General features: G+C 44.0%; 1 protein-coding gene across 2 annotated transcripts in view; it reads right to left on the bottom strand.

Annotated features, from left to right (window-relative positions):
• Positions 1–27070, bottom strand: part of Rhbdd1 (rhomboid domain containing 1) — a 123342-nt gene that overhangs the window by 56359 nt on the left and 39913 nt on the right. For both annotated transcript variants that reach the window (XM_041650756.1, XM_041650757.1), the window contains exons 4-5: positions 8923–9011; positions 7057–7113 (exon numbers count right to left, since the gene is read on the bottom strand). In XM_041650756.1, the coding sequence (XP_041506690.1) occupies positions 7057–7113; positions 8923–9011 (146 nt within the window). The remainder of the gene's footprint in view (positions 1–7056; positions 7114–8922; positions 9012–27070) is intronic.

Below are 27070 nucleotides of genomic sequence, written 5' to 3'. Positions count from 1 at the left end.
GCAGAGCGGTCACTAGAGTTCTCACCTCTACCAATGCTCAGACTGAAAGGGAGCTTCTGCCCTCAGATGGCCTCTCAGCCTGCATCCTCAAACTGACTGCCTAGACTGTACCGCTCCTCAGAATGCACTGAGTTCTGAGTTCCCGTATCCTCCTGCCTTATATTCCTCTCTCCACCCAGCCATATTACTCCTGTCTCCACCTCCCTAGTGCTGAGATTAAAGGGGTATGATCGCAAGTGCTAGGATCACCTTTGTGTGAGTTCTGTTTCTCTTTTAGGCAGATTTAATCTTGTGCGGCCCAGGATGGCCTTGAACTAGCAGAGATCAGTCCGTCCCCCAAGTCCTGCGATTAAAAGTGTTTGCCACCACTGTCTGGCCTTTAGTGGCTTAGCTTTGCACTTTTATCTTTGGGAAAGCTCTATTTGTTAAAACACAAACAAAATATCACTACATACTTCACTCCTGTAACTGACTGCTGTAGTATTCTACTGGCTTGGTTCTATTTTGTTGAATTTCCTTACACAATAAAAAAAAATGAATACAGAAAGAAGGATTAAGTGAAACATCTTAGACTTTGATGGGGAATGATGAGGGCTTTGCTAACAACGCAGTAAAAGCCACTGAGTATTGACTGAATACTTCCACTAGGCCCATTTCTACGTTCTCTCTTACATGTCCATGTCAGAATGGTAATAGCAATAACTTTCAAAACAGGGGAAGAAAAATGAAAAATTCCAAATTCTCACAGTGGTTTATGACCACCTTGGGAACAGAAAACAATTTTAAAGATGGATGTTCTTTTCAAATTCTTCTTTACTCAGTGGAACCATCAGAAAAGCTCAGGTCCCCTGATGTGTTAGGGACACCCTTAGCACACTTCCTGAAGGGTAAGGGAGAATGGGATAGAATTATGGATATTGATTTTTCGTACTCTTCACCAGACACCAAGCACTGCTGGACAGCAGTGGTCAACAAACTCATTTCACAGAGCCTAAATGGAAGGAGTATCCCCCTCACAACACTAACAGAATATTTGTGAGTAAGTCACTGAACACAGCAGAATGCCTCAACAGTCCCTAAGTGACACTGCCCAACTTTCTGAGAATGCTAATTATTTTATTGCAAGGCAAAAACCATGCACGGTTATTTTCCCACGTGTGTCACTGACACCTTTAAAGCCCTGTGGAAGAGCCTGTGCTTGAGAAGGGCTAAGCAGCATCCTCCCTAGCCCACTCCACAGTGCTCATCTAATTCAAAATCCAAATGACCCGATACTCTGCAGCACTGGCCTGTGCAGAAAGCACACGTGTCTTCAGTCTTAGCTTGCATGGGTGTTAAATGCAGTGATGTTAGGTAACATTTTCTTGCTCCAGAAAAACATTTTTCTTTTTCTTTTTTTCAAGATAGGGTTTCTCTGTGCAATGGTCCTGGCTGTCCTGGAACTATCTCTTCTAGACCAGGCTAGCCTCAGACTCACAGAGATCCGCCTGCCTCTGCCTCCCGAGTGCTGGGAATAAAGGCGTGCACCACCACCACTTGATAGAAAGACATTTTTTTACATGTTATTTCTTTGTTTAAAAACAACCCAGCAATGTTTGGGTGAAATAAATTCAACAGCTCTCATCATACAGACATTATAAAATCTTAACTTGACACTTGTCAGACAAATGGTGGAGACAAAGAATGAGGAAAACTTTGGTGTCTTTGGTCAAAAGGACTGGTGTGGTTTAAAGGTTTTGTATAATCGATCATAAATCACCAGCAAGACCAAAAATGCCACCAACATCTATTATGATAAGGGGTCCATGAGAAACAAAACTTTTCAACAGTTGTTCTTCTAAGGCCCAATCAAATGTTGTTAAGTCTTCATAATAAACAAGGGCAGAGGAATCTCACAACCAATACTTAGGATAAATAAGTTTAAATTATGTCTTGTGATAACTACTTCTTAAGTTATATACTTCGGCTCTGTAGTTTAACAAAAAGCTCTCTGGCTATCATTACTTTGCTAACTGCCCCACCTGGTCCTTATATACATTCCAGGATTTCACCGCAAAGAAAAACAGCACAGATTAGAAAAATTGGTAACAGTTTTTCAAAACATTTCTTAGCTTCTTTGACCTCTAAGGAGTTTCCCAGCTGAAGGTGGCCATGTTAAGAATAAATCCCTACTTGTAAGAGATACGCACAATCATATCAAAGTTGCATAGATAACCATTAGCCTGGCCACCTGGGCCCTCTGTAGTGCTGTCTTTGAGGAAATCCAATCAGTCCAGAGGAAGGGATATTAATATGTTAATCTTACAGGACATCAAAAAGGTTTGGATTTCTGTCTTGAATTCTCTAGTCTGTGTGTCAGCTGTATCACCACCTCTCACAGAAGAAGGACAAAAGGACAGAAGAGAGATTTTCCTTCTGCCAACAGAAAATATCAGTAAATGTGGCAAACAGAGGGGTATTGGGTGGGAGGGAGGGGCGAAGAGAGGGGAGGCAGGGAGAAAGAGAGACAGCACAAGTAGGGTTACTTTGTTTCCCAAAGTTCAGTGGTCAGAGTGTGTGTGCCTCTCACAGCTCCATACAACCTAAAAGCAGGGCCAATCAATGAACCACCAACTCATATCCTTGTCCCAGACTTACCCTCAGCTATTCTGTAAATGTGACCATATTACTCAGCCTTTCTAAGTTCAATTTTCCAGCTGTCAGGCAAGATGTCAGGACTAGGAAGGACAGGACCAAGAAGTCTGTGCACAAGTGTGGTAGAGCTCATTCCTTTCCCTAGACCCAGAAGGCCGGTGTGTGTGTGTGTGTGTGTGTGTGTGTGTGTGTACACACTACATAATGAGGTGTGTGTGAACGTGGAGGCCAGAGGACAACCTCAGGTGCCATTCCTCTGCAAGGTGCTGTGTTTCAGACACTGTCTCAGTGGTCTGGGCTTTGCTAAGCTGCTAGGTGGGCTGCTCAGAGAGCCTTGTTGGTGCTGGGGTTACAGGGATATGCCACTGGGTGTGTTACTGATTTCTTTAAACCTGGGTTCTAGGGATCAAACTCACATCCTCACAACTGTGCAGCAAGAATGTCTCCTGACAGAACTCTTCCCCAGACTCCACTGTGATCTGTGGAGACTCACAAAAGTGAAGCAGCAGAGAACAGAGAAAACCCCTTCCCTCTAATGACTGCACACTGCTGCCTGCCTCTTTCTCTGTCTCCTGGAGAGCAGAAGTTAACAAGATGAGGCACCACACTGGGAGACAGACCGGTGATGGTTTCCCTGACCAGCTCGGCTCCTTCCAGTCACACAGGCCAGGAACACTTACTTCTCTTCTGCTTCCCACACTATGAACTGGTTTCTACAGAAGACAACCAAAATGCTCTTCAAGGGACTGCCATTATCAACTCTGTCCACAATGGCGGGCCTATCGCACCATCTCAGTTCAGATGACACTCATCACCCTACCCAGACCAAGCAAAGGTGAAAACCTCACACACAAAGCACCTTCTTGAGGCAGAGACAGAACTCTGTGATCCCCAAGCCCAAGGTCCTAGTCATATGAAGAGCTTTTACTCTTGGTCTCATCACCTGAGACGTTGTATGTGTGTGTTTGTGTGTGTATGGGTGTGTGTGTGTGTGTCAGGGCTCCCAGTCTTCCCTTTCTGACTTCATTACCTGGGTGAATTTCAGGCTATTCAGGTGACTCATGCATGACATAAACCAGGATTGTTGACAGTCATGAGTCTTGAGAGTTACAGAGTACATGGAACCCCGTTACTTCTAAGACTATTATGCTATGGATTGAATCCTTAAGGTCTTTCTTAGTACATTCTGGACAGTCGCCAACAGGCCACATTTGATTCTCCTTCAAATTCAAAGGACCCTGGGAAGTCCTCTCTCTCCATAATTACTCTCCCTAACTCCTAGTCACCTGCCATGCTCACCACTCCACCTCCTTTGTACAGCTTCATAGACTGTTACTCCCTTTCTCCTTTTCAGATCACTACCTGCCTCCATGTCAGCACTCCTGACTGGACTTCTGCTTAGAAGGAACAGAGGGAATGGGTGAGCCCCTCTGTGGAAATTTAGTAGCAGAGTGGAGAAAACCATTCTCAGACAAGGATTCTGGACCTTTAGGAAAAAAATAATAAAGGCATTCTCCAGGCTGCGGGGCAGTGAGGAGAGAAGAGCAGGGTGGAGCAGGTTCCCTGCCTGTGGACGTCTCCCAGGAAAGAGCTGCAGGTGGAACCTGACAATTGGGAGTAGGGAAAAATTCAAGAAATGCTAGGATTACTAGCTATCCACTCACATGACATCATGTCTCAGCTTTTATTATCATCTAATTAGTGTCATGAGCTCTTTTGTTTCATCTTCTCAAATATACTCACCCCTATATATCCACCTCTATATACCCATCTCTATACACCCATTCCTACATACCCACCTCTCTATACCCATGCCTATGTACCCACCTCTCTATACCCATGCCTATGTACCCACCTCTATATAGCCATGCCTATATACCAGCCTCTATATAGCCATGCCTATATACCTACTTCTATATACCTACCTCTATATACCCATGCCTACATACCCACCTCTATATACTCATTCCTATATAACCACCTTTAAACACCCATGTCTATACACCTATTCCTACATATCCACCCTTATATACCCACCTCTAAATAAACATACCTGCTCCTCCTCTAGACTCTCCAAGAGAAGAACTGCTGTTTTTTTTCTTATAGTGTCCATAACAGCACTCTGCAATGTGATCTTCACCGAGTACTGATGGATAACAGTCTGTGACTTAGTAACATTGTATGTTGTATGGGGGCAGGGTGGTGGCTGCACTTGGGAGGCAGAGGCAGGCAGATCTCTGCAAGTTCAAGGCCAGCATGGTCTACAGGGAGAGTTTCAGCACAGGTTCCTAAGCTACATAGAGAAAACCTATCTTGAAAACCAATCCCCACCAAACAAAAAACAAAAAAAACAAAAAACTTTGTATAGTTGTATGGGAAAATAAACCCAAAGTGATACACATGTACAAATGCATGTGAATATGTGTGTATATGTATATACATTACATGCACACAGTATTAGCTTTTTTGTCACTGTGGCAAATGCCCGAGAGAGCACCTTTGCAGGACAGAGGAGTTGTTTTGACTCAGGGTTTCAGGCCATGTCTACCTGCCCCTGTCACTATGGGCCTGTGATAAGGAAGAGCCATCACCGCAGAGGGGAGCAGTGAGGATGAAATGCTTACATCATGGAGGTCAGGATGCAGACAGAGATAGGCAGACAAAGAGAGAGAGAGAGAGAGAGAGAGAGAGAGAGAGAGAGTCAGTCAGAGAGAGAGAGTCAGTCAGAGAGAGAGAAAATGTCTGATGCCCGTGGGCTTCATTCTTCTTCCTCTTTATTTCAGGGGGGCTTTAGCCAACTGGATGTTATCACCCACATCCAAGGCAGGTCATGGCCCTCCAGTTAATGGACTATGGAAATTATCTCACAGACATGCCCAGATGGGCCCTTTATTGATTTTTTGGTCAACTCTCAATTTAGTCAGACTGACAATCAAGATCAGTATCAGATATATATTAACAATTCTTTGTACCTGTTAGAGGTCTAGGTAAGCCAGAATTCAAAAGCAAACCAAAGCAACAAAACTATGACCTCTGGTCTGAAGCTGAAACATGGTATTTCCATAAGTCGTTTGGGCACACAGTCATTGTCCCACATCTATGAATTCTCACTGCTGTTGCAGGAGGTCCTTCCGTTCCTCCAGCCTATAGCTGCTGAGATACCAGCCCACTGGGGCGTGGTCTCTCTCCCTTTAAAAAAGCGGCTACTTCCCTTCTCGCCCCTTTTTCGCTTCCTGCTCCGTTTCTGGAGACTAGACTCCTTCCTGATTGCGCAGAGGGCTGTTGTCTGGGATGGTTATCTGTTAAGTTTTTTCCCCTTTAAATAAATATCATCCTATTAATCATAATTCCAAACTGGTGTGGCATTGTTTGCGACTTACACCTTCACACTGCTTGTTCTCATGGTGTAAGAAAGGGCCGGCTAGCTAGAACAGAGCCAAATAGGCAATAAAGCCTTCAGTGTCTAAAACATTAGCCATGTGACACATGATACAAAGGCTGCCAGCCTCACATGGAATCTCTGGTCATTGGTAACGGCTATGACAAGTTCCAGTCGTCCAAGTTAGGATGTCAGCTCCAGGTCTCGTGAGTATTCTCTTTTGGCTGCTGATGGGCACCAAGTGTACTTAAACGGCAGGAGACAAGGGGTTCTTAAGAGTCCTTCTCATGTGGGCACTAACGTGGACGTTACCTTATGGTGATTTGATTTCATACCAAAGAACCCAAATCTAAATACTGTTATGATAAGAGCTAGGATTTCAAGACAAACTTTAAAGGGGGACATGTCCAGTCTGTTGCATTAAGACACTCAGTACCTATTTCTGTGCCACTCACTCAAAAGACCCAAATACTACTGTGCATGCATCCACGTTCTCCTCTCACGCGGGAGCTGAACTTCAATTATATCAGTTTAATAGTATTAAGAGGCTACAAGCTTAATCTGACTGTGTCTGGAGACAAGACCTCACGAGCCAGGGTAGATCATCACCCAATCTTACTGGCTTTACAAGACACACACACAATTACTATGTTCCTGTCTGGCCAAAGCAATGCTACGTGCTGCCACAGACTCTTAGTATAATAGGACAAGCTAAAGCCTCGCTGAATGTGTGGATGGGATAGACAGTGTGAAACTGTATCCCTGGGACCAATCTAAACACCCCGCCAGTGGGAGTCTTGGGGTGATATGTACCTTACTGTACCATTTAGACAACTATTTCATGCTGGAGTTACCGTCTTTCCTAACAGCCCACCTGATGCACCCTAGCTTACCCCTGCCCATTCGGTTTCCAGGGAGAGTGCATGTACAACTGTATGCAGTGCGAGCAGATGCCAAACTAATGCCATCTTAAAGCATCTCCATGCTCCTGAACCGTTCAGTGTTTAAAACAAGTGAAACTGTATTAGATGCCATGAACTTACCTGCACTATTAAAGTAGTACTGCTGTCCTGGGTACCCAACATTGGGGGAAAAAACACCTAAACACAAAGAAAACCAAGACTTTAACAGCGGTCATAGGTTTGAACAGCTAATCTTTCCAGCAGTTACACAGTTCTTCATGAGAAAGCCCGGGGTCACCTTAAATCATTTCTAAACAACTGTTAGAACAAACTTCATTTGTTTGGAGCCAACCTTTTAGGGAACAGTGTGTGTGTGCACAAGTGTGTGTGTGCGTGTGTCTGTGTGTGTGTAGACAGGTGTCAGTGAAACCCTAATTTAGATGCACTGTGGTTTCTTTAAGGTTCTAGGTGACTTCAGGTGATTTTTGCTTCACAGGGCACCAGATAGGCTGTGATAAGGAAAAAAAGCCTTCTCCCAACAAGGGTATTAGGAGAGCCATGTTCTCTATCCTTCCTAAGCGACTTCCTCTGGCACAGTGAACCAGACAGAAACAGGCCCAGACACACTCCCAGGATGACCCAAGAAGCAACAGAATCTGCATTCCTGGCCGTTTTCTACAAGTCCCTGTGTCAATTCCCTTTAGGCTACTGCGTCTTCTCTGCTCTCATCAGAACGCAGGCTGCTTCTCAAACTTAATTTTCTTCTGTGGCACTTAAAAAAAAAAAACAAACCTGATATAAAAATGTCTGCACAGAAAAGAGCAATGGTCTTAAGGAAGGTTTAAATGTTATCATTGTAGAGAAAATCCTTTTTGAAAATTAAACCAATTAAGTGTCTAAACTTTTTAGTTCGTCCGCCTTAAGATCCTTTACATCTTAAGGCACAGAGACGTGGATCAGGATGAGGCACGCCCCTTTCTCAGCAGTAGGCACTGGACAGGCTCTGTGCAGCCACGCTGAGAATGTGGCAGAACAGGGCATTGCAGGTGAAGTTGGCTCCTGTTGCCTCCTCCAAGCGCACACAGGCTACAGGACTGGGGAACGAGCAGGAATGGGACTCTGTGTAGACGCAGTACAGCCTGTAAAAATTACCCCAAAGTGAAAACAACCTGCCAATAAAGGCAGCAGAACAGGGCCCAGAAAGCTTTCAAACACCATGAATATTATATGGTTCTCGAGAACAACAGTCATCGGCACACACTGTGAAAACAAATTATTTATGGTTCAAAAAAAGGTAAAATAGTCTCAGAAGATTTCCCATGAATAAAAGATGAAATATTAGAATGTGCATCGTCTATAAAACAAGTGTTTGCAAAATAGCTGCCTTACAAGTCAAAATCAGTACAGTATTTTATATTAAAGGGTCTAAATGCATTCACTACTAAATAAAACATTTTTATTGAACATCAGTATGGGGGGGGGAACAAAGGAAAAAAAGCAAAGAAAATAAAAAACAGGGACCAACCTCAAGAGATAAATTACATGGCTTGGCTTCCCGAGAATATAATGTTTTACCCACCAAGGACCTGGTAGTCATTCTGAACTCTTCAAATTTCTGGCCCTGTACTCCAGTCCAGGTTTGATTTTCTTCTGTTAACCTTGCCAGGCCTGTCTATTAACTTCGAGGAATTTAATAGAAAATACATTATTATAAACTCAGGTTTTGAGGAAAATTGCAGTTTTCTGTGAACACATTAGGGCTGAGAGTAAAAGTCTACACCAGCATTTGTTCCTTAAGAACACCTCAGAACTGAAATTTGGGCTTGAATTCTCCTTTGCGGATCAACGTGAAGGCCTGTGATTGGGGTCTCATTACCTCTCGGTTTAAAGAGAACTCTGGGTCTATCAGGACATTTCCAAAGAGAACCACGAGGAATCTTAGGGCTGCTCCTATGCACATGAACATGAACCTCAAACTGCTGCCAGGTCAAGTGTCTCATTCTGTACCTGCACATGTCTCCATGATTTTCTTCAGAGGCCCCTGAGTGTACATCAGTCCCACAAGGATGCCGGCCAGGTGCCCAGCGAAGGATGTCCTAGGAGGGAAAGGGAGCCTTGTGAGTGTTTGTTCTGTTGCTGATTAGAGACACTGTCTTCTCATTAGCCAGGCGCGTGCCAATCACTCACAGTCTGCACGCTTTGTTCCACTGTGAGCCTTTTATGCTGAGTCGCGTTTCACTCAGTCCACAGAACAACATTTCCTACCTTAAAAACAAAACCCCAAACCAGGGTGATGAATAATAATGCTCACACATCTAAAACACATCATCCTTCCTTAACTGAAACAAATCTGCTTGCTTCTCCGCAGTGGACATCTTCGGCGACGACAAGCCATTAAATTACTTCCATTTCTTCCCTGGACCTCTCATCATCACAAAATGGAGTCAGTATTGTCTGCTCAGAATTCAATCTGGATGGCCCAGCCATTGTGAGGGCCAGTGTCTAGCCACGTTCACGGCACAGCAGACAGCTGCGTGTTTATTCATGTAGAACAATGAGCCACCCAAACTCAGGCCAGATGCCCCCAGGCACTGCCTCCTCTGTTTTCATAAAGACCTTTGGGTCACTCGGCAAGAACAACAGTTAAGAGACTTCAAGCTTGGAAGATGGGTTGTGCATCAAATGGGTCTATTCTTCTGGAATTACTGCGGAAGTCTGGCAATCACTTGTAAAACATGTTTTCAGATGCACACATCTATCAAGACAGCAGTATTTCTAGAGACCAGGTTGGTTGTGGACTGGGGACTATATCTGTGGCATTCATGCAGCCCAAGTTTAGGAGTAACTAGGGATTTACTGAGCCGGACATTTTACCAGTAAGATGGCCGAGTCCCTCACCTGGAGTACCTGATGGATTGTCAGCGGCGGGCATCATGAAAACGCACACAAATGTGCACATACCCCTTTACCCTAAACTGGCCTTGTTCTCGGGTCTCATTTCCACACAGTGGTAAGCTCCAGCTTGTGAGGATTGTCACGCCCAATGCAGCTTTTGTACCCCTTCCCACTCCAGCTATGCAAGTCCTTATGGGTTCCCGACTGAACTATTAGGAAAAGTCCGGCACTCGATACAAGGTAAGCACCAGGTGAGTGCATGTTGAATGAGCAAAAGCAAACCAGCTAATCCGCCACCTGGAGCATTTGCTCCAACCACTCCCACAAGAAGTATTCAGCCAGAGCGCAAGCCGCGTGACTGCCTCCCTCTGACCTCTACTGGTTTACTTACAGAACAGGAAGCATGCACGTGACTCCACTTCCTGCTTCGATCATCTTTTCCCTTAGCCCCAGGACCCACCACAAGCATCTCCACACATCCTCACCCTCTCTGTGGCCCGGAGTCCAAGTTTAACTGCACCTCTGTCAGAAACCAGGAACTCCTCCTCCGCTGCCTGCCCTCAGGGCTGTTCCTCTACCTCACTCTACCACATACCCAGCTATACCCATAGGCTGAGAAGACTATTGCTTTCATCAGAGATCTACCTCGTGGAATTTATAACCTGATAATAAAAATACGGAATTGGCTCAGTGTTTTCCGTGTTATGGGAAGGACAGGAGGAACTGGGCTTTTTATTACGATACCCCCTCTCCTGCCCCATGTTTATGTTCTTATTCTCTATTCAACCATCATCATCAACAACAATAACAACACAAACATCTCCACCTAGAAGTGAGAAAGTGATAGTTTAAAGGAAAAAAAAACTTTGATTTAAATAGAAATTGACTTCAGTTTAAATACAAAGAAGAATCAGTAATTCTGAAACCTTTTAAAGCAAGCTTCACGGTGAATCATACAGATACAAAATAAAATGTAAAGAGTTTCCATTTAAAATCCAACCTATTAGACAATTAATCTTAAATCTCATTTACAGTTTGGAGCATTATACAGCAAAATGAATTCCTTATCTTTATAATGGGGTTTCAAAAGTATGAGTTATAATCTAATTGCTCTGATATAATTAAAATAGCAAAGGGGAACACGGCTCCCATCCTGAACAGTGGCATAAAGCTCCTACCACAAGAAAATCAGCTATTTTTATTACTTCATCTATGCTCAGAAAAAGTGTTCGCTTTTGAAATAAAAAGAAAACATATGATCTTGATCAAAACTAGATATTTCACATCACGCACAAAAGGAGGGAAGCTTCCTACAGAGAAAGGGGAAAGTTCCCCACAGAAAAGGAAGACAGCTTGTTTTAAAGAGTATCATGACTCTTCCCGGCAGCTGATAACCATTCACTAGAATGCCTTCCTTTCCTCGAAGATACAGGCGTCCTCAATGTAAGAGACTGAGCTAGGAGTTACCTTTAGGCACAAAAGGAAGCCTTGGACTTTGGAGCGATGACAAGACAACTTTCAAATGTACCTGCCCTATTAGAAAACGCAGTGTTATGACTGCCTTAGTAACTGTCCTCAGTACTAAGATAAAATACCTGACCAAAGGAGGAAGGGAAGGCTTGATTTCTGCTCATCTGGAACAGCCTCATGAGAGCAGGAGCTCGAGGTGACTGGTCACACTGTATCCACAGTCAGGAGTGGGATGGGGTCTTTGTCTTTCTATCTCATGTAACCTAACCTAGATAATCCTTCACAAGCAGGCTTGTCTCCTGGTTGGGTCTAGACCCTGGCAAGTTGGTAATCAATATTAATCCATCACAAGTCTGCCCCTTGTTGACTTGACACTCAAATGTGTTAGTTTTAAACCAAAGCTGCCCTCCTCTTGACCCCTTAGGTCATTTAGTACTATAGAATATATTTTGTCCCACTAGAAAGTCTGCATAGGCTTTTGATTCCAACACTGAGACTCCAAGTGATCTCTTGTCTCCATAAAATAAAAACAAGGGTCACACTTCCAAAACACAGTGGCACAGGGCACACATTCCCATTACTGCTGTGATCTCAGAACACGGGAAAGACACTACTGAGTACCCCAAAATGGCCTCAAGCCAGTCCGAACAGCATCTTTGCTCCCTTCGAAACCTCCTAGGCTGGGTCTTCACTGCACACATTTCTCTTCAGCATCCTTGTATTTTAAGCACCCACCAAAATGGTCTGTTAAGTTCTGCTTACAGTGCCCAAGGCTTTTTCTAACCCCAAAGCCAAAATCTTCCGCAGTCCTCCTTCAAGCAAGTTTCTGGGAAACACATGGTCTGGCTTAGCACAGCAATGGATCCACTTCTCAGCATCAGTTTCTATAGTAGTTACTTTTTCTATTACTGTGATAAAAAAAAAACTGGACAAAAATAATTGAAAAAATGAAGGACTTATTTTCCCTTAGTTTTGGGGGTACAGTCCAGCTTGGCTCCGGAAAACACAGGGACAGCGTGACACAGTTGGCTGCAATGTATCCACAGTCAAGAGCAGTCGGGAATGAATACTGGTACCTAGCTCCCTTCTGTTTGATTCACTTCAAGACCCCAGCCCAGTTAAGGAGAGTCCTTCTACCTGAATTAACCTGACCTAGACAGTTCCTCACAGGCATGAGGGTTCAGAGTTTATCTTCTGACAAGATCTTGTCAGTGTGTCAACCAGTACAAACCATCACAATGACTATAAACTATAAATGTGCAATAGAAACTTTGATCTCAAGGCTAGCTATTTGTTTTCAGCTATGCGTGGATATTGACATCAACAACCTGGCATGAAAGCCATTGATTACAGCAGAAGCACCTCAGAGACTAGCCTCATGCCAAGGTGGTTGTACTCGACAAGGTGGTTGTGGGAAAACACTGTTACACTGGGGTAGTGCCTCAGTCTCCAAATCTGGGGGCCAGACACAGGAGGATGGCCACGAGTTCCAGAGCAGCCTGGACTACATAGTGAGTCTCAGACCATCCTAGGCTACAGAGTGAGACCTTGCCTCAAAGATAAACATAAAACAATAGTGACCCAAACCATTCTTTAGTAATCAAATCACTGCAAAAGGCAGTCATTTATGCAAAGTATTTGAGTTTATTCCTTGTCCAAATTATTTTGTCATTGTTTCTGCAATGGTATCATCCATTTCTGGGGTCAGTTTTCTTCTTGTTAAAATGTATCTTTTAGAGATTCTTTCAGCTATTGTCTGAAAAGGGAAAAACATCTTCTTAGTGTCTGGGTGTTCTAAAGGGTCTTTATTTTATGCTATCTGTTTGATGTCAGATATAGGATCCACTGCTGCTGTTAAGAAATGGAGGCAGCCACCTCCTCCATATACGATCTGTCTTTCCTCCCAGCTTTTTAAGCCGTCTCTTTATGGTGGACACGTGCTCACAACACTGCCAGCATTCGAGTTTCACACGGGAGTTACTTAACCTGCTTACAATTTGCTATGCTTTTTGATATATGTCTCTCTCATGTGTTTCTCGAGTTAAAAAAATTCCCAGCCATGGCAATTTTTGAGATCTGTAGCTGTTGTTTACTTGCTGACACATATTTACGTGGGCATGTGAGGGGAAAAGACAAAAAATAAAAGACGAAAAGTTAAAATCTCCCTAGAATAACGATGGTGGAAGGGCAACTTCTGAGAAAAACTGAGACACTGCAGAGTTCAGTTTTTGGGTTTTTTTTTTTTTTTTGATTTTTCGAGACAGGGTTTCTCCATAGCTTTTTGGTTCCTGTCCTGGAACTAGCTCTGTAGACCAGGCTGGCCTTCGAACTCACAGAGATCTGCCTGCCTCTGCCTCCCGAGTGCTGGGATGCGCCACCACCACCCGGCAGCAGGGTTCAGTTTTGTAAATGGTATGCAGAGATCATTCAAACCAACAAGTTCTTTCCTCTGGAGGGAATCACCATACACTGACTGTCACCCTTTAAGAGGGCATTTGTAAGGGTGAGTTAACTTGTTATGTAAAGCACTCCTGTTCTCACGTGCCACTGTTAAAGGATCCAAATCTGAAAGTGAGGTTGAAAGCTGTCCGGCTAGAAAGGTCCTCCTCTGCGAAACGGCTAACTCTCCCCGCAGATGAAGAGTGAGTCCTCTCAAGCACAAGCACGGCTCAGAAAGCAGGCAGTGCGTGACTACAGACGGTGTCTCCCAGTGTCAACAGAGCCCATGACCTCATTAAGGACAGGGCCTGATGGAGACACAGTGTTGGACATGATAGAGGAAGATGTTGGAAAAGGGCCTGAGAACTTGCCATAATTTCTTCCTGTAAAAGTGATTAACACCAGTTGGGAACTGAGCTGATCAGAAGCTCTGGGGCTTGGGGAATTGAATAAATGGTCTCGAGTTAGCAGTGCGGGGTGCATGGCAGAATGTTTCTGACAGTTCTGAATATTAATGCCACAGCGGAGCGTTTTCCTGTTTCTTCCCAAGATGAAATGTCCCTAAATGGCCTATTTTCTGCTCTTGATGTCCTCCCTGGCCACTCAACCAGCATGAATTTTTGGCCATGAAATGCAGGAAAGACTGAGTCTGTAAACAGTTTTACCATGCCTCCCCACTGCCACTGGCATCACCGCCACTGACATCACAGCCACTGACATCACCACCACTGACATCACCCTTACTTACATCACTGACATCACCACCACTGACATCACCGCCACTGACATCACCACCACTGACATCACAGCCGCTGGCATCACCGCCGCTGGCATCACCGCCGCTGACATCACCCCCGCTGACATCAACCCCGCTGGCATCACCGCCGCTGGCATCACCCCCGCTGGCATCACCCCCGCTGGCATCACCCCCACTGACATCACCCCCGCTGACATCACCACCGCTGACATCACCCCCGCTGACATCACAGCCACTGACATCACCACCACTGGCATCACAGGTACTGTAGCTCCTTCTTGGTACGCTGTAAAGGCAGGACTATATATGTGTGCTATCTATTTTGTTTTATTTAACATGATGTCAACTGCAGACATGGGACTGGCAACAGACTACTTCTGAGGACTTCTACTTGGGGCTTACCAAATGAGATCTGCATAGAAATTGGGGAAAGCAGAGGGGAGGGTTGTGGGGAGAGGGGGAGGGGAGCATGAAGGGGATGAAAGGAAAAATGGGGTCATAATGAGTACAGTAATAACATATTATAATTTGTTTAGGAACAGCCCCTATAGACTCATACATTTGAATGCTTGGTCACTAGGGAGTGGCACTATTAGGAGGTGTGGCCTTGTTAGAGGAAGTGTGACTGGGGGTAGGCTTTGAGGTTTTAGAAGCTCAAGCCAGGTCCAGTGCCTCTGTCTCTTCCTGTTGCCTGTGGACACAGATATAGAATTCTTGGCTCCTTCTCCAGGACCATGCATGTCTGAGTGTCATGCTTCCTGTCTTGATAATAATGGAATAAACCTCTGAACTTGCAAGGCAGCCTCAATTAAGTGTATTCCTTTAAAGAGTTGTCATGGTCAAAATGTCTCTTCACAGCAACAGAAACCCTAACTAAGACAATATATGTGCACAAAATCATCATAACAAAACTTTAGTATATTAAAATAATATTATATAATAATAATAATAATAATAATAATAATAATAGTCCTGCAAAGGTAGAGAAGTCATTCTAAAAGCAAAGATGATGCTGACAACTCCCTGGCTGTCAATTCCACCCACCTATGCCAAGCACAGGATTTCTTAAACCGAGTCACTAAGAACTGATTCATTTACTCAAATATTTATTGACTGATAACTATATAAACAAGACAACATAGCGCCTGCTTCCTGAAGCTTATAATCTACTGAGGCAAATATGAAGACAAATGGAAGGGCAGAAAGACAGACAGACACAGATACCGTGCGTTGTAAGTGTAAGGAAGCAGTTTACTTTCCATGGAGTGGTGTGGGTTGATTCCTTAAGGGTCATTTAAAGGGATTGTAAGATTTGAAGCTGGCACACTCGGGAGGTACACTGGCTAGCTTTTGAACAAATGCCTCCCTAAGACTGGGCTGCTGGCATGCCTGTAGGACATTTTTAAATTAGTGGCTGATAGGGTTCCACCCACAATGAGCTGCTGGTCTGGGTTCTGAAAGAAAGCCATCTGAGCAAGGCACAAGGAGCAAGACAGTAAGCAGCGCTCTCTATGGCTGCTGCATCAGCTCCTGCCTCCAGGTTCAGGCCTGGTTTGAGTTTCTCTTCGGCTTCCCTCAGTGGACAGTGACTCAAGTTATGGAAACCAAATAAAGTTTTCTTTTCAAGTTGCTTTTGGTCCTGCTTTGCAGGCAGAATGAAAGCACTTGTTGGTGGATTCAGTGTAGAAAGGGAGGAAAAGGAGACATCGGTTTCCGAGTTGTGAGCTAATGGCTGATGGACTTTAACGGAGATGAGGAATACTAGAAAAAACAAATGGAAGGATGTGGGGCCACTGGAGAGCTCGGCTTTCATATGCTCATCAAGAAGCCTGTAAGGCAACTAAACACAGATGTCTAGGATTTACCAGATGCTGGTTGGCAAACTGGAAATTAAAGAATGATTCAAATTACTGCTCCCAGCTCCATTTAATCCCACTCTTAGAATATCTGTATACCGATGTATTTTTATGTGTACCATGTAACATATCATATATACATAAACACACATGTATAAAAACAAAAAGAAAATACACAAAAACAGTAAGACAATGTTAGCTATGAGTTTGCCCTATTTTTCAGATGTTTTATAATAGTGTCTTGTTAATTTTGTTATTTCAAGAGATAAAAAAGTAGGAGAAGCTGAGAAAGGCTCTCTGTTTAAGAAGTGTTTCTCAAGGCTGGAGAGATGGCTCAGTGGTTAAGAGCACTGCTGCTCTTCCAGAGGACTCTGGTTCAATTTCCAGCACCTACAGGGCAGCTCACAACTGTCTATAGTTCCTGCTTCAAGGGATCCAATCACTCACACAGACACACAGGCAGGCAAAACACCAAGGTACATAAAATAAAAATAAATCATCTAAAAAAGAAGTGTTTCTCACTAATGTAGATAAATCTTTCAAATACTTTTGTTGTCCGGGTAGGTTCTAAGAACATGTTCCTCCATTTCTAAACAACACTCTAAATCAAAACCATAATGTCTCAGTTTGTACTCTATGTATCTTCAGAATCTGTGCTGTTTCCCAATCTCTTTCAAAGCAAAATGGAACATTGTGGCAAAGCAAGTGAGAACGAGAGAAACTGTGTGCAAAATAAATGAATCTCTAACAGACACTTCGCCTGGCCAGAGACATCCTTGGTTTCTCTTTCCCCATATTCATGTTCGATGCTGAGAAGACCCTGCTTGTTAATAAATCTGCCACCTGCCCATGACAGACAGACAGACACACACACACACACACACACACACACACACACACACACACCTCTGCTTCTGGGACAAAGCAGTAAAATGACAGTGAGCTCAGGAGCCATAGCAGACGGCCTCTATGGCCCAATCTGATATTTCCAGAGTCCACACAACCTTGCCTCGCTCTCCCACTGGGTCAGGTCAACCCATCCCCGGCTCAGGATGCTGGCTACAGTGTGAGAGACAAGGACGGCCTACCATGCAAACCAATACTAACCTCCAACACTTTGATAGCTCCTCGGTGTTGCTAGATTAGAATGCAAGCAAGGTCTGGAGACCCTTGGTGTGTGTTCTTCTAGCCTCTCCTTGCCCGTCCCCAGTCCTTCACTGGCCCACGCTCAAGCAATTTGCAGAAGGTACTTTGGCACTCCAGGTCTCGGCAGGCCCAGTTCCCTTTGCCTCTCATCGTAGCCAGCTAACCCCAGCAAAGCCCTGGGCCTGTGCTTTCCCTTAGGACTGCTGTCCTGGTTCCTGCAGGGTCCTCTGTGTCCTTGAAAGACTCTGGAGTTTCCTGCACTGTCAGCCTGTCTGTCGTCACCCTGCAGCTGAAACAAGGCACAACGTTCCTACAGTCAGTGCTCCCTTATAACCCAAATATCTAGAAATCTCCCTTACTTTCATCAAGTGAAATTTACAAGTAATACTCCTTCCACATATACACTCAGCCACAGCTCAACACAACATCCTCCAGGTAAAAATAAGAAAAATTAAAAGTAACATGATAATCTATATGAATCATACATGTCCCAGCAAAGCACTACAGGAGACACAAGCCTTCTCCTCCACCTGTGCATGGGATTTAAATAAAGTGGGGATAACAAACACAGGCTGTTCTCCAGCATGGTGTTCTGTGACTCCAGTATCACGGGTTGGTTCCAGTGGTGACATGATTTCACATGAGAGTGAATAACTCCTGATACCAAACAGCAGAGTACAACTCCCACCCAACTTACATTCACAATTCAGCTTACAATTTTCCCTGGAAACAGTCAGTATATATTAAATCTGCGCCAAAAAGTTTGCTGTGTTTACATTAAAAGTACAATTGAGGTTTGGCTCAAAGAAGGTTTGGCTTATGATTATAAGCAGATTTTTCACCTTTACTAGTCCCTCAGAAGAACATATGCTGTGTGGGGTGAGTGTGCATATGTATGTATTCTTGAGGGGACTCTTCTACAGGCTGTACAATACACACATAAGGGACCATTCTTGAGGGGACTGTCCTACAGGCTGTACAATACACACACAAGGGACCATTCTTGAGGGGACTGTCCTACAGGCTGTACAATACACACACAAGGGACCATTCTTGAGGGGACTGTCCTACAGGCTGTACAATACACACACAAGGGACCATTCTTGAGGGGACTGTCCTACAGGCTGTACAATACACACACAAGGGACCATTCTTGAGGGGACTGTCCTACAGGCTGTACAATACACACACAAGGGACCATTCTTGAGGGGACTGTCCTACAGGCTGTACAATACACACACAAGGGACCATTCTTGAGGGGACTGTCCTATAGGCTGTACAATACACACACAAGGGACCATTCTTGAGGGGACTGTCCTACAGGCTGTACAATACGTCGCACCTTTGGCCCCACTACAACAAATGCCAGAAACTCCCCTACTAATCTTTATGACAACTAAAAACAACCTTATACAGTATAAAACCACCTGGAATATGCTTACTGAATGTTTACTTAACTGATAACCTTTAATCATGAGACCGCACAAATTTTTCTTTTCAAAGCATTGCTCACGTGAATTTTGCATGCACAAATTCTTGGGATTCCTAGTAAATCTCCAACATACGGAGCTGATAGACAGAAACCTTTCCCCCACAGCTGAAGTGCACATGGTGAAAAGGAATGTTTGAATGAGGCTATGATCACTTCCATACTGCACTCTGGTAGAGGAAACCCGACTTGGCACGTGAAAATGTTCTGCCATCTGCCATCACTACAGATAGAAACGCTTCTGGAGCCCATGTGCCTGAGTATTTTCCCATCACCTCCAGAAAGTAAACAAAAAGTAGAAGAGGGGTAAGAGTGTTTATGGCCCGATCTTCAAGTTTGCTTCTGTGATGAAGTAAACATAACACTCTCAAGAGCTCAGCCCTTTGAAGGTATTTCCGGAACTAGCAATGACTGCCCCCTTGGTAGCTGTGCCCGCTACAGCTGCAGGAAGAGGCTGACATCCATTAAAGGAAGTTCAAGGCGAAGGGGCAACAGAGACAGACTCAACAGTGGGGCTGTGGCAATGACTTCTGCATTGCCACTGTACACATGGCAACATTTATGGCAGGCTCCCTTTCCCAGGTCCGCCTCTTGGATCTGTTGATTCTCAGCCCTGGCTGCATTTATGAATCTCATGAATAGGCTTTCAAAGTTACTTGGACTTTGATTATTTCTAATTTTTAGTGTTGCTTTTACTCTCCTCAGTGATTCTAATGTATTGAAAATTGCTATCTTAACCCCAAATTCTAATTCCTCTGGCTTGGTATCAGCTGATATATTGGACCAGTAAAGATAATATTTTAACAGTAGGCAAAATTCTGCATTTCATAATTTACCACATAGAAATGACATCAGGGTTGCCTCCGGCTAAGCTGATCTTACTAAATGTATTGTGTTGTTATATAAGAGTAGTTATAACTTGGCAAATTCCAGTAGGAAAACATGAACTTATTTTAAAAGATTTACACATTCTCTGGGCTTTATAAAAACCCAATAAGAGGCTAGAAAGATGGCTCCGTGGTTAAGAGAGCTTTTACCTTTGTTGAGGACCCAGGTTCAGTTTCTAACACTTACACAGTAGCTTGCAACCAGCTATAATTCCAGCTCCAGGGCTTCCAATGCTCTCTTCTGATTTCCTAGACACTATATACATGCAGTACACATACAAACATTTAAACATGCAGGCAAACACTCATCCATGTAAAATAAAATAGCCTCAAGGAAATACAGTGGTATATTATTTGTGTTTTAATAAATAAAGCTTGCCCGAAGATCTGAGAAGCCAAGTAGTTAACCACTAGAGAGCTCGTACCTCTACAAAATCTTCAGACAGAAAAGAGTGAGTTCCTTTCTCCTCCCGCCTTATATTCCTCTCTCCACCCAGCCATATCACTTCTGTCTCCACCTCCCTAGTACTGGGATTAAAGGTCTGGGATCCCAAGTGCTAGGATCATCTTTGTGTGAGTTCTCTTTCTTTTTTAGACAGATTCAATCTCGTGTAGCCCAGGCTGGCCTCGAGTCCTGGGATTAAAGGTGTGTGCTACCACTCCCTGGCCTCTCAAGGCTTAGCTCTGCACTCTGATCTTCAGGCAAATTTTATTTATTAAAACACAAATAAAATACCACTATAAGGAAAACATGATAAGTCAGTTTATTCACATGTACATAAGTCACAAAGGACAAAACAATGACGGTGGCTAGTTAGGGAAGCCCCTGGATACATATATCCAACAAAAAACTGAGATGCAAACTAGACTATAAAGTTATCCTAAAATTTCAGCAAAAAACACATTCTGCTCTAGTTATATCTAGAATGAATAAAACTTTAGGCATTAAAAAGTGGCATGCCCTACCTATTCCATGACTCAGAGACCTAGGCATGCTGTCAGTTTCACATACCATGAGTAACCATCAATATCACACTGTGCTTCCTAAAAGCTTTATTGGTCCATCTGTTAATGTTGAACAACAGTGAAGAACAATCAGCTACGCAGAAAACTGTCCGTTAGAGCGGAAACTGCTTCTGCAATGCAGCCTGCAATATTGGACATCTATCAAACCCTCTGTATGGGCTCAAATCCGTGTCAATCAAAGAAGGTCAACCTCACCCCCAGGGCCACAATGAACACTGAGTCTCTTACCTGCCTTCCTTCTTGATAGCTAGAGAACAGGTACATGACCTACATCAGGCCCCTCTGATGGCTATGCTTTATACATAACCTTAAGAATCTAGTGATGAGATCGGCCTATTGGAAGAGAGGTCAATAGCAGCAGGTGTCAGTCAGTCCTATGGGTTTCTCCAACCTGGTATTTCAGTATTCTTAACAGTAGTAGAAACAACCTAATGCCCTTCTAATCTGTCCTGTGGTTAATAAAGCCAGAGTGGATGCCAGTACACTATTTCTCGAACTGATGGTCTTGTGAAGAGAATTAATAGTCATCTTTGTCATCACAGAGAAAGCCCTTCTGAGAGTGAAGGGGAAGAAGGCTGACTTTGAGATGCCCCCTTATTCCTGGCCCTCATTCCTTTGCTCTATGCACAAATGTTCCTGGTCTTCAATCCTTGATAAGCCCATGAATGGGACCCATGACTTGTTTGTAAACCAACAGAATAAAGCTTGTCTCTTTCATAATTATGTACCCTAAGAATACAATGTCCACCTCACTAGCAGACTCCTCTTTGAAGGGAGTTGGTATACTAGGACCCATTCTAGAGACAGAAAATTTGAAGTTGCTTCCAATTGACAATGACTCTTAGTCCAGCAACCTATGAGGGAGCAAATTCTTGTAACAGCCATAAGGACTGGAAGCAAATCCATGCTGAATCAAGCCTCCAGAAGAAACCAGGGCTAGCTAATACCTTTGTTACAGCGTGCGGAACAGCCTGAGCAGACACCCAGACAAACTGCATCCAGGCTCCTGAGCTACAGAAGTGGCTGTGACAAGCGTGTGTTTCTTTAAGCCAGTAGTCTGAGAATATTTGCTACTTAGCAGCAGATGACTAATAAGGTAGAGCAAGAGGAGACACTGGAGTGGAGGTCCAGAGTTGTGTGAACTGTTTGACCCTCTGAACCACATCATATTGGAAAAGCAACTAATAGTCTTGAATATTGTACACTGATACAGATTTTTGTATACTGATACAAATTTAAGGGTTTTTTGTTTGTTTGGTTGGTTGGTTAGTTTAGTTTTTGTTTTGTTTTTTTGTTTTTTTTGGTTTTTCAAGACAGGGTTTCTCTGTAGCTTTGGAGCCTGTCCTGGAACTAGCTCTTGTAGACCAGGTTGGCTTCGAACTCACAGAGATCCACCTGCCTCTGACTGCTCTGGGCTTCATTCATCAGTCACTTCACCAACACCCATAGATGGCAACGCATAGATACTAACATGGCAGCAGCTTTTTTCTGTGTTGCCTCTCAACAGACTATGGCTTAAATACAATTACTGTCTCACTTTACAGATAAGGAACTAAAATTAGAAGCTGCTGAGCCCAGAACCCGGGGCTTTGAAAGCCCAAATATAGGTGCAGCACTCAGCCTGTGGACACTGAAAAGAGAGAATTTATCTAGTAATTCCATGCCTGGAGGCTAAGAGAACACCTTTTGCAGTCTGGCTGGATTTGAAGGTCGCTGGAAAAGTATGATTTGAATTTAACCTCTGCACACAGAGGGATAAGAAAACATCAATTAGGATGATCAGTTGCAAGACCGTTCACATAGTTCAAGTCTAGCAACATCGTGCTCACATTCTGAACCACAAAACACTTCCAAAATGTAATCTACGCTGCTGATTGGTATTCTTCAACAAAATGTTGGAAAAAAAAAAAACAAACAACACATGCCTATTTGAACTCTTCTTTGATAGGGTGGATTTAATCACTGTCACTATTTTCAGAAAACATTGCCTTTTCCACGCTTAGTTCTGGCTTTTCACTGTGGGGTCTTAGCTGTATCCTATTCTATTAAATGCAAACATCTAAGAAATCTAGACAAAAAGGGGGCTTGGCCAATCATTAAAGCTGAGAGCTCTCAGAAGGCCCTTAACTATGAGGAGCACAGAAGGAACGCCGTAACTATGAGGAGCACAGAAGGAACGCCTTAACTATGAGGAGCACAGAAGGAACGCCGTAACTATGAGGAGCACAGAAGGAACGCCTTAACTATGAGGAGCACAGAAGGAACGCCTTAACTATGAGGAGCACAGAAGGAACGCCTGCCATTCACCCCAGCCTTACACTCCCACCAGGTGGCCATAGCTTGGGGTCCACGTGAGCAGGTGCTGGAGCACGTGAAGTGCCACTGCACACACTATGTGCTAAACATGTCACGATTGGCATGCTCCAGACACCTGGTGGCAGTTATATACAGTGTATTCTGAAAGACACTGGGGTATAATTTCTTAGGGCAAACCTTTAAAGTTACTGCAGTTACTCAACGTTTGCAATGTGGTGTTTGAAGAAGAGTGCTCTCCACTTGAACTACGACTCTCTGTGGCTTTCAGTCACTTCCCAAACCTTATAAACACAAATGAAATGTGCTGTCCTGAAAGCTACTTGACTGCTCAGAGAGAAGTTCAGTCACTTCTGTCTCTGTGACCACTCCCATTTTTATCAGAAAACACTCACAACAGTCATAAACAGAATGGTGAGAGAAAAGGGTTTAGTCTTCAGAAGAACCATAGTGCTTTGCTACTTTTTGGCTGGAGGAAGGAAAGGGCAGCATTACACTTTCTACGCATGAGTTTTCACAGGGGGATAAAAAGGTTTTCTTTGTCACACCTTTAAAAAGAAACGGAACAGGAAGCGCCAGAGAAGGGTGATAAATGACCCAATGCTAAATGTGGCTAAAGGCCTCCGTGGTCTGTGACCGCTGCTTGCCTGCTGTTCGGCTCTTGAACACAGGAGTCAGTTTCAATAAACTCTTCCTCCGGTGCAGCTCAGGTAGTAATGGCTCGTTAGCTAGCAAAAACTGAGCAACCCATCACTCCATGGAAGGCCACAGAGACAGAGGACCTGCAGCATGCAGAAGGAAGCAGAGAGGCAGCCATGAGACAGCCATCCTGTCAGACAAACCAGACAAGACCTGCTGTCTGGAACCTGGCTCTCCATTTTCACAACACAGCATCTATTGAAATGATTGTACCGCAACTCTTTAATGGGAAAATGCAACCAGCAACAGCAAACATCCATCAACTCCACGCCTGTTCTTGGTACACGATGGATGGGAGAGCGGTCATTTTTAATTCATGGTACCTTCTAGTATATGTAATGCAAAACTAGACTGTACGTTTATAAAGTCATTTTTGGTTGCCTGCATGGTGCTGAATTATTTAAAACTCATTTAAAACACACACACACTTCTGACGATTTTAAAATACTGTTTGACAACAGCATTTTCAGCAACTGCAAAAGTGAGTGCTGAGATTAGACTATGTGCACACTGTCTCTCATTAACAAGTTCTGAGTATTTTTACCCCCGTGCATCACACCTCAACTCTGTTTTAAAGAAAACGGGCGAAAGGAAGCCTCTGTCCAGAGTTCAAGTTACTCAGTATCTATTTATACCTCCTGGTAAGTAAGAGTAACTGGTTTATCAAAGTCCAAAAGTTCATTATCCTGGGCAACCCTCCCTGGAAAGATACACAGCCATCAACTCCCAACAGGCACTGGGACTGTCTTCTGGGTAAGAACTCACTGAAGAAAACCCCAAGTGTAACTCTGAAGGAGACTGAGGGTCTGGTTGGAAAAAGCAATTGTAACACAGTAGACACATACCAAGAGTCCTGAAAAATTACATTCTACCCATTGAATCATGAAAACTTAGTGATGATTTTCTCTATACAAAAAAATCTGGTTTGAATACCATTTGCCTAAACATTTTAAAACAGGGTAAGACATCTTAAAGCAGCAAACTTCATTCTCCCATAAAAATAGAGACCTATCTAAGATGACCCTGTCTCTTCCCTGTCCAGGGTGACATCTTGGTCTTCATACTATTTACTCAGTTTTCTTTCTACTTTTCTTTTTAAGACATATTAATTCAGCTTGTTGTGTATGAATGCCTTCTTACATCTATGAGTATGTGTCATGTGTGTGCCTGATGCCTGCGAGCTCAGAAGAGGGTGTTGGCTCCCCTGTAACTGGCGACAGATGGTTGTGAGCCGCCATGTGGGTGCCGAGAACTGAACTTGGGTCCTCTGTAAGAGCGACAAGTGAACCTTCTATCTCTGCAGTCTGCAGGTCTCTTCCCACCTTATTTTCGTGATGGAAATCTGCCACAGACTTGTCGACTTGAATAATCTCTATGTTTCATTTTTGTTGTTGTTGTTTTCTGAGATAAGGTTTGACTGTGTAGCCTTGGCTGACCTGGAACTCACTCTGTAGACCAGGCTCAACTTGAATGCAAAGATCCACCGCCTCTGCCTCCTGGGATTAAAGGCGTATGAGCCCAACTGCTGGGATCACCTTTGTGTGAGCGGTTTCTCTTTTTCTGCAATATTTTTCTACGATACTGTGTAGCCCAGGGTGGCCTTAAATCAACAGATATCCATCTTGCTCTGTCTCCCGAGTCCTGGGATTAAAGGTGTGTGCCACTACTCCCTGGCAGGTTTAGTTGACTAGTATGGCTGCTTTGTCCTCTGATCTTCAGGCAAGCTTTATTTAATAAAACACAAATAAAAGCCCAGAGGAGGTGGTTTATGTTGCCATGGGCTTTTGTTGTTCCCATTCTAATGCTTTATCCCAATGCCCCAGACAGTGTCTACCACCAGGAGGGGCTGAATGGATCCTTAGAGAATAAATGAAAACTTTTTTGTTTTGTTTTAAAGATTTATTTTTATTTTATGTGTATGAATGTTTCACCCACAAGTCTGTGCACTGTTGTATGAAGGACCTATGGAGGCCAGAAGAGGCCATCAGATCCTCTGGAACTGGAGTTACAGACAGTTGTGGGCTGTCATGTGGGTGCTGGGAATTGAACCCAGGTCATCTGGAAGAGCAACTCAGGTTGGCCTGGTACTTCGTTTTCTTGTTTCAGAATGCTGGCATTACAGATGTGAGTCAGCCACATTGGCTCACTCCCAAAGTGCTCAAAGAGAAAACAATGCGTGACGTGGTGGCACACGCCTTTACTCCCAACACTGGGAAAGCAGAGGCAGGCAGATCTTTGTGAGTTCAAGGCCATCCTGGTCTACTCTGAACCACTGGGTCAACTCTCTAGCCTTCAAATAAAGATGTTTGTTACAAGTTAGTGTGACTCCCAACAAACAATTGGCCAACTCTGTTCCTAAGCAGTGCAATTTGGGGAGCTGAGAGAGATGGTTCAACATGCAAAGGGCTTGCAAGACTCCAGTTTGATACCTGGGAACCCCCCCCCCCCGGTAGAAGTAGAGAACTGTTTTCCAAATGGTACCCTCTACCTCCACAAGCCCAAATAAATAAATTAACAAAAGTGGGGTGGTTTTATTTTTGTGTGTTTTTTGTTGTGTGTGTTTTTGTTAGCCAGTGTCTCTCTACACACCCCTCCATGTCCTGGAACTCACTAAGTAGACCAGGATGGCCTTGAACTCACAAAGATCTGCCTGTCTCTGCTTTCCCAGTGTTGGGAGTAAAGGCGTGTGCCACCACGTCACGCATTGTTTTCTCTTTGAGCACTTTGGGAGTGAGCCAATGTGGCTGGCTCACATCTGTAATGCCAGCATTCTGAAACGACAAGAAAACGAAGTACCAGGCCAACCTGAGTATCGAACTCAAAATAAAATGGAGCAATTTAGAGTGACCATAGCCACCTCTATACAGCCTCACAGACAAAGAACAAAAAACAACAACAACAAAAAGGAGAGCCTCTTCTCCCAGGATTGAGATTTTTCTCTCTAGACCTCAGTCTTCTCTGCACTCCAGAGAGGGATGTGGCACAGGACCCACCCAGGGCTGCAGCCCACATCCTAAACCTGTTCTTGTACCCAGCTGCGAGTGGGAACTCTCCTGACTCACCTTGCCCCAGGTGATGTTTGCTCTTTCTTTTTCTCTTTCACTTTCTCACCTGCTCTGGCCCCGCCCTGCTCCAGGCTTCCCCAGTCTGGGCTGCTCTGGTGGCTGGTGTCAATCTC

The sequence above is a fragment of the Microtus oregoni genome, unplaced genomic scaffold (genome assembly GCF_018167655.1).
Source record: "Microtus oregoni isolate MIOR12 unplaced genomic scaffold, Mior012 000004F_ref0000308, whole genome shotgun sequence".
In the NCBI taxonomy this organism is placed as follows: domain Eukaryota; kingdom Metazoa; phylum Chordata; class Mammalia; order Rodentia; family Cricetidae; genus Microtus; species Microtus oregoni.
Note: the sequence above shows the minus strand (reverse complement) of the source record. Positions and strands in the feature narration are given on the sequence as shown.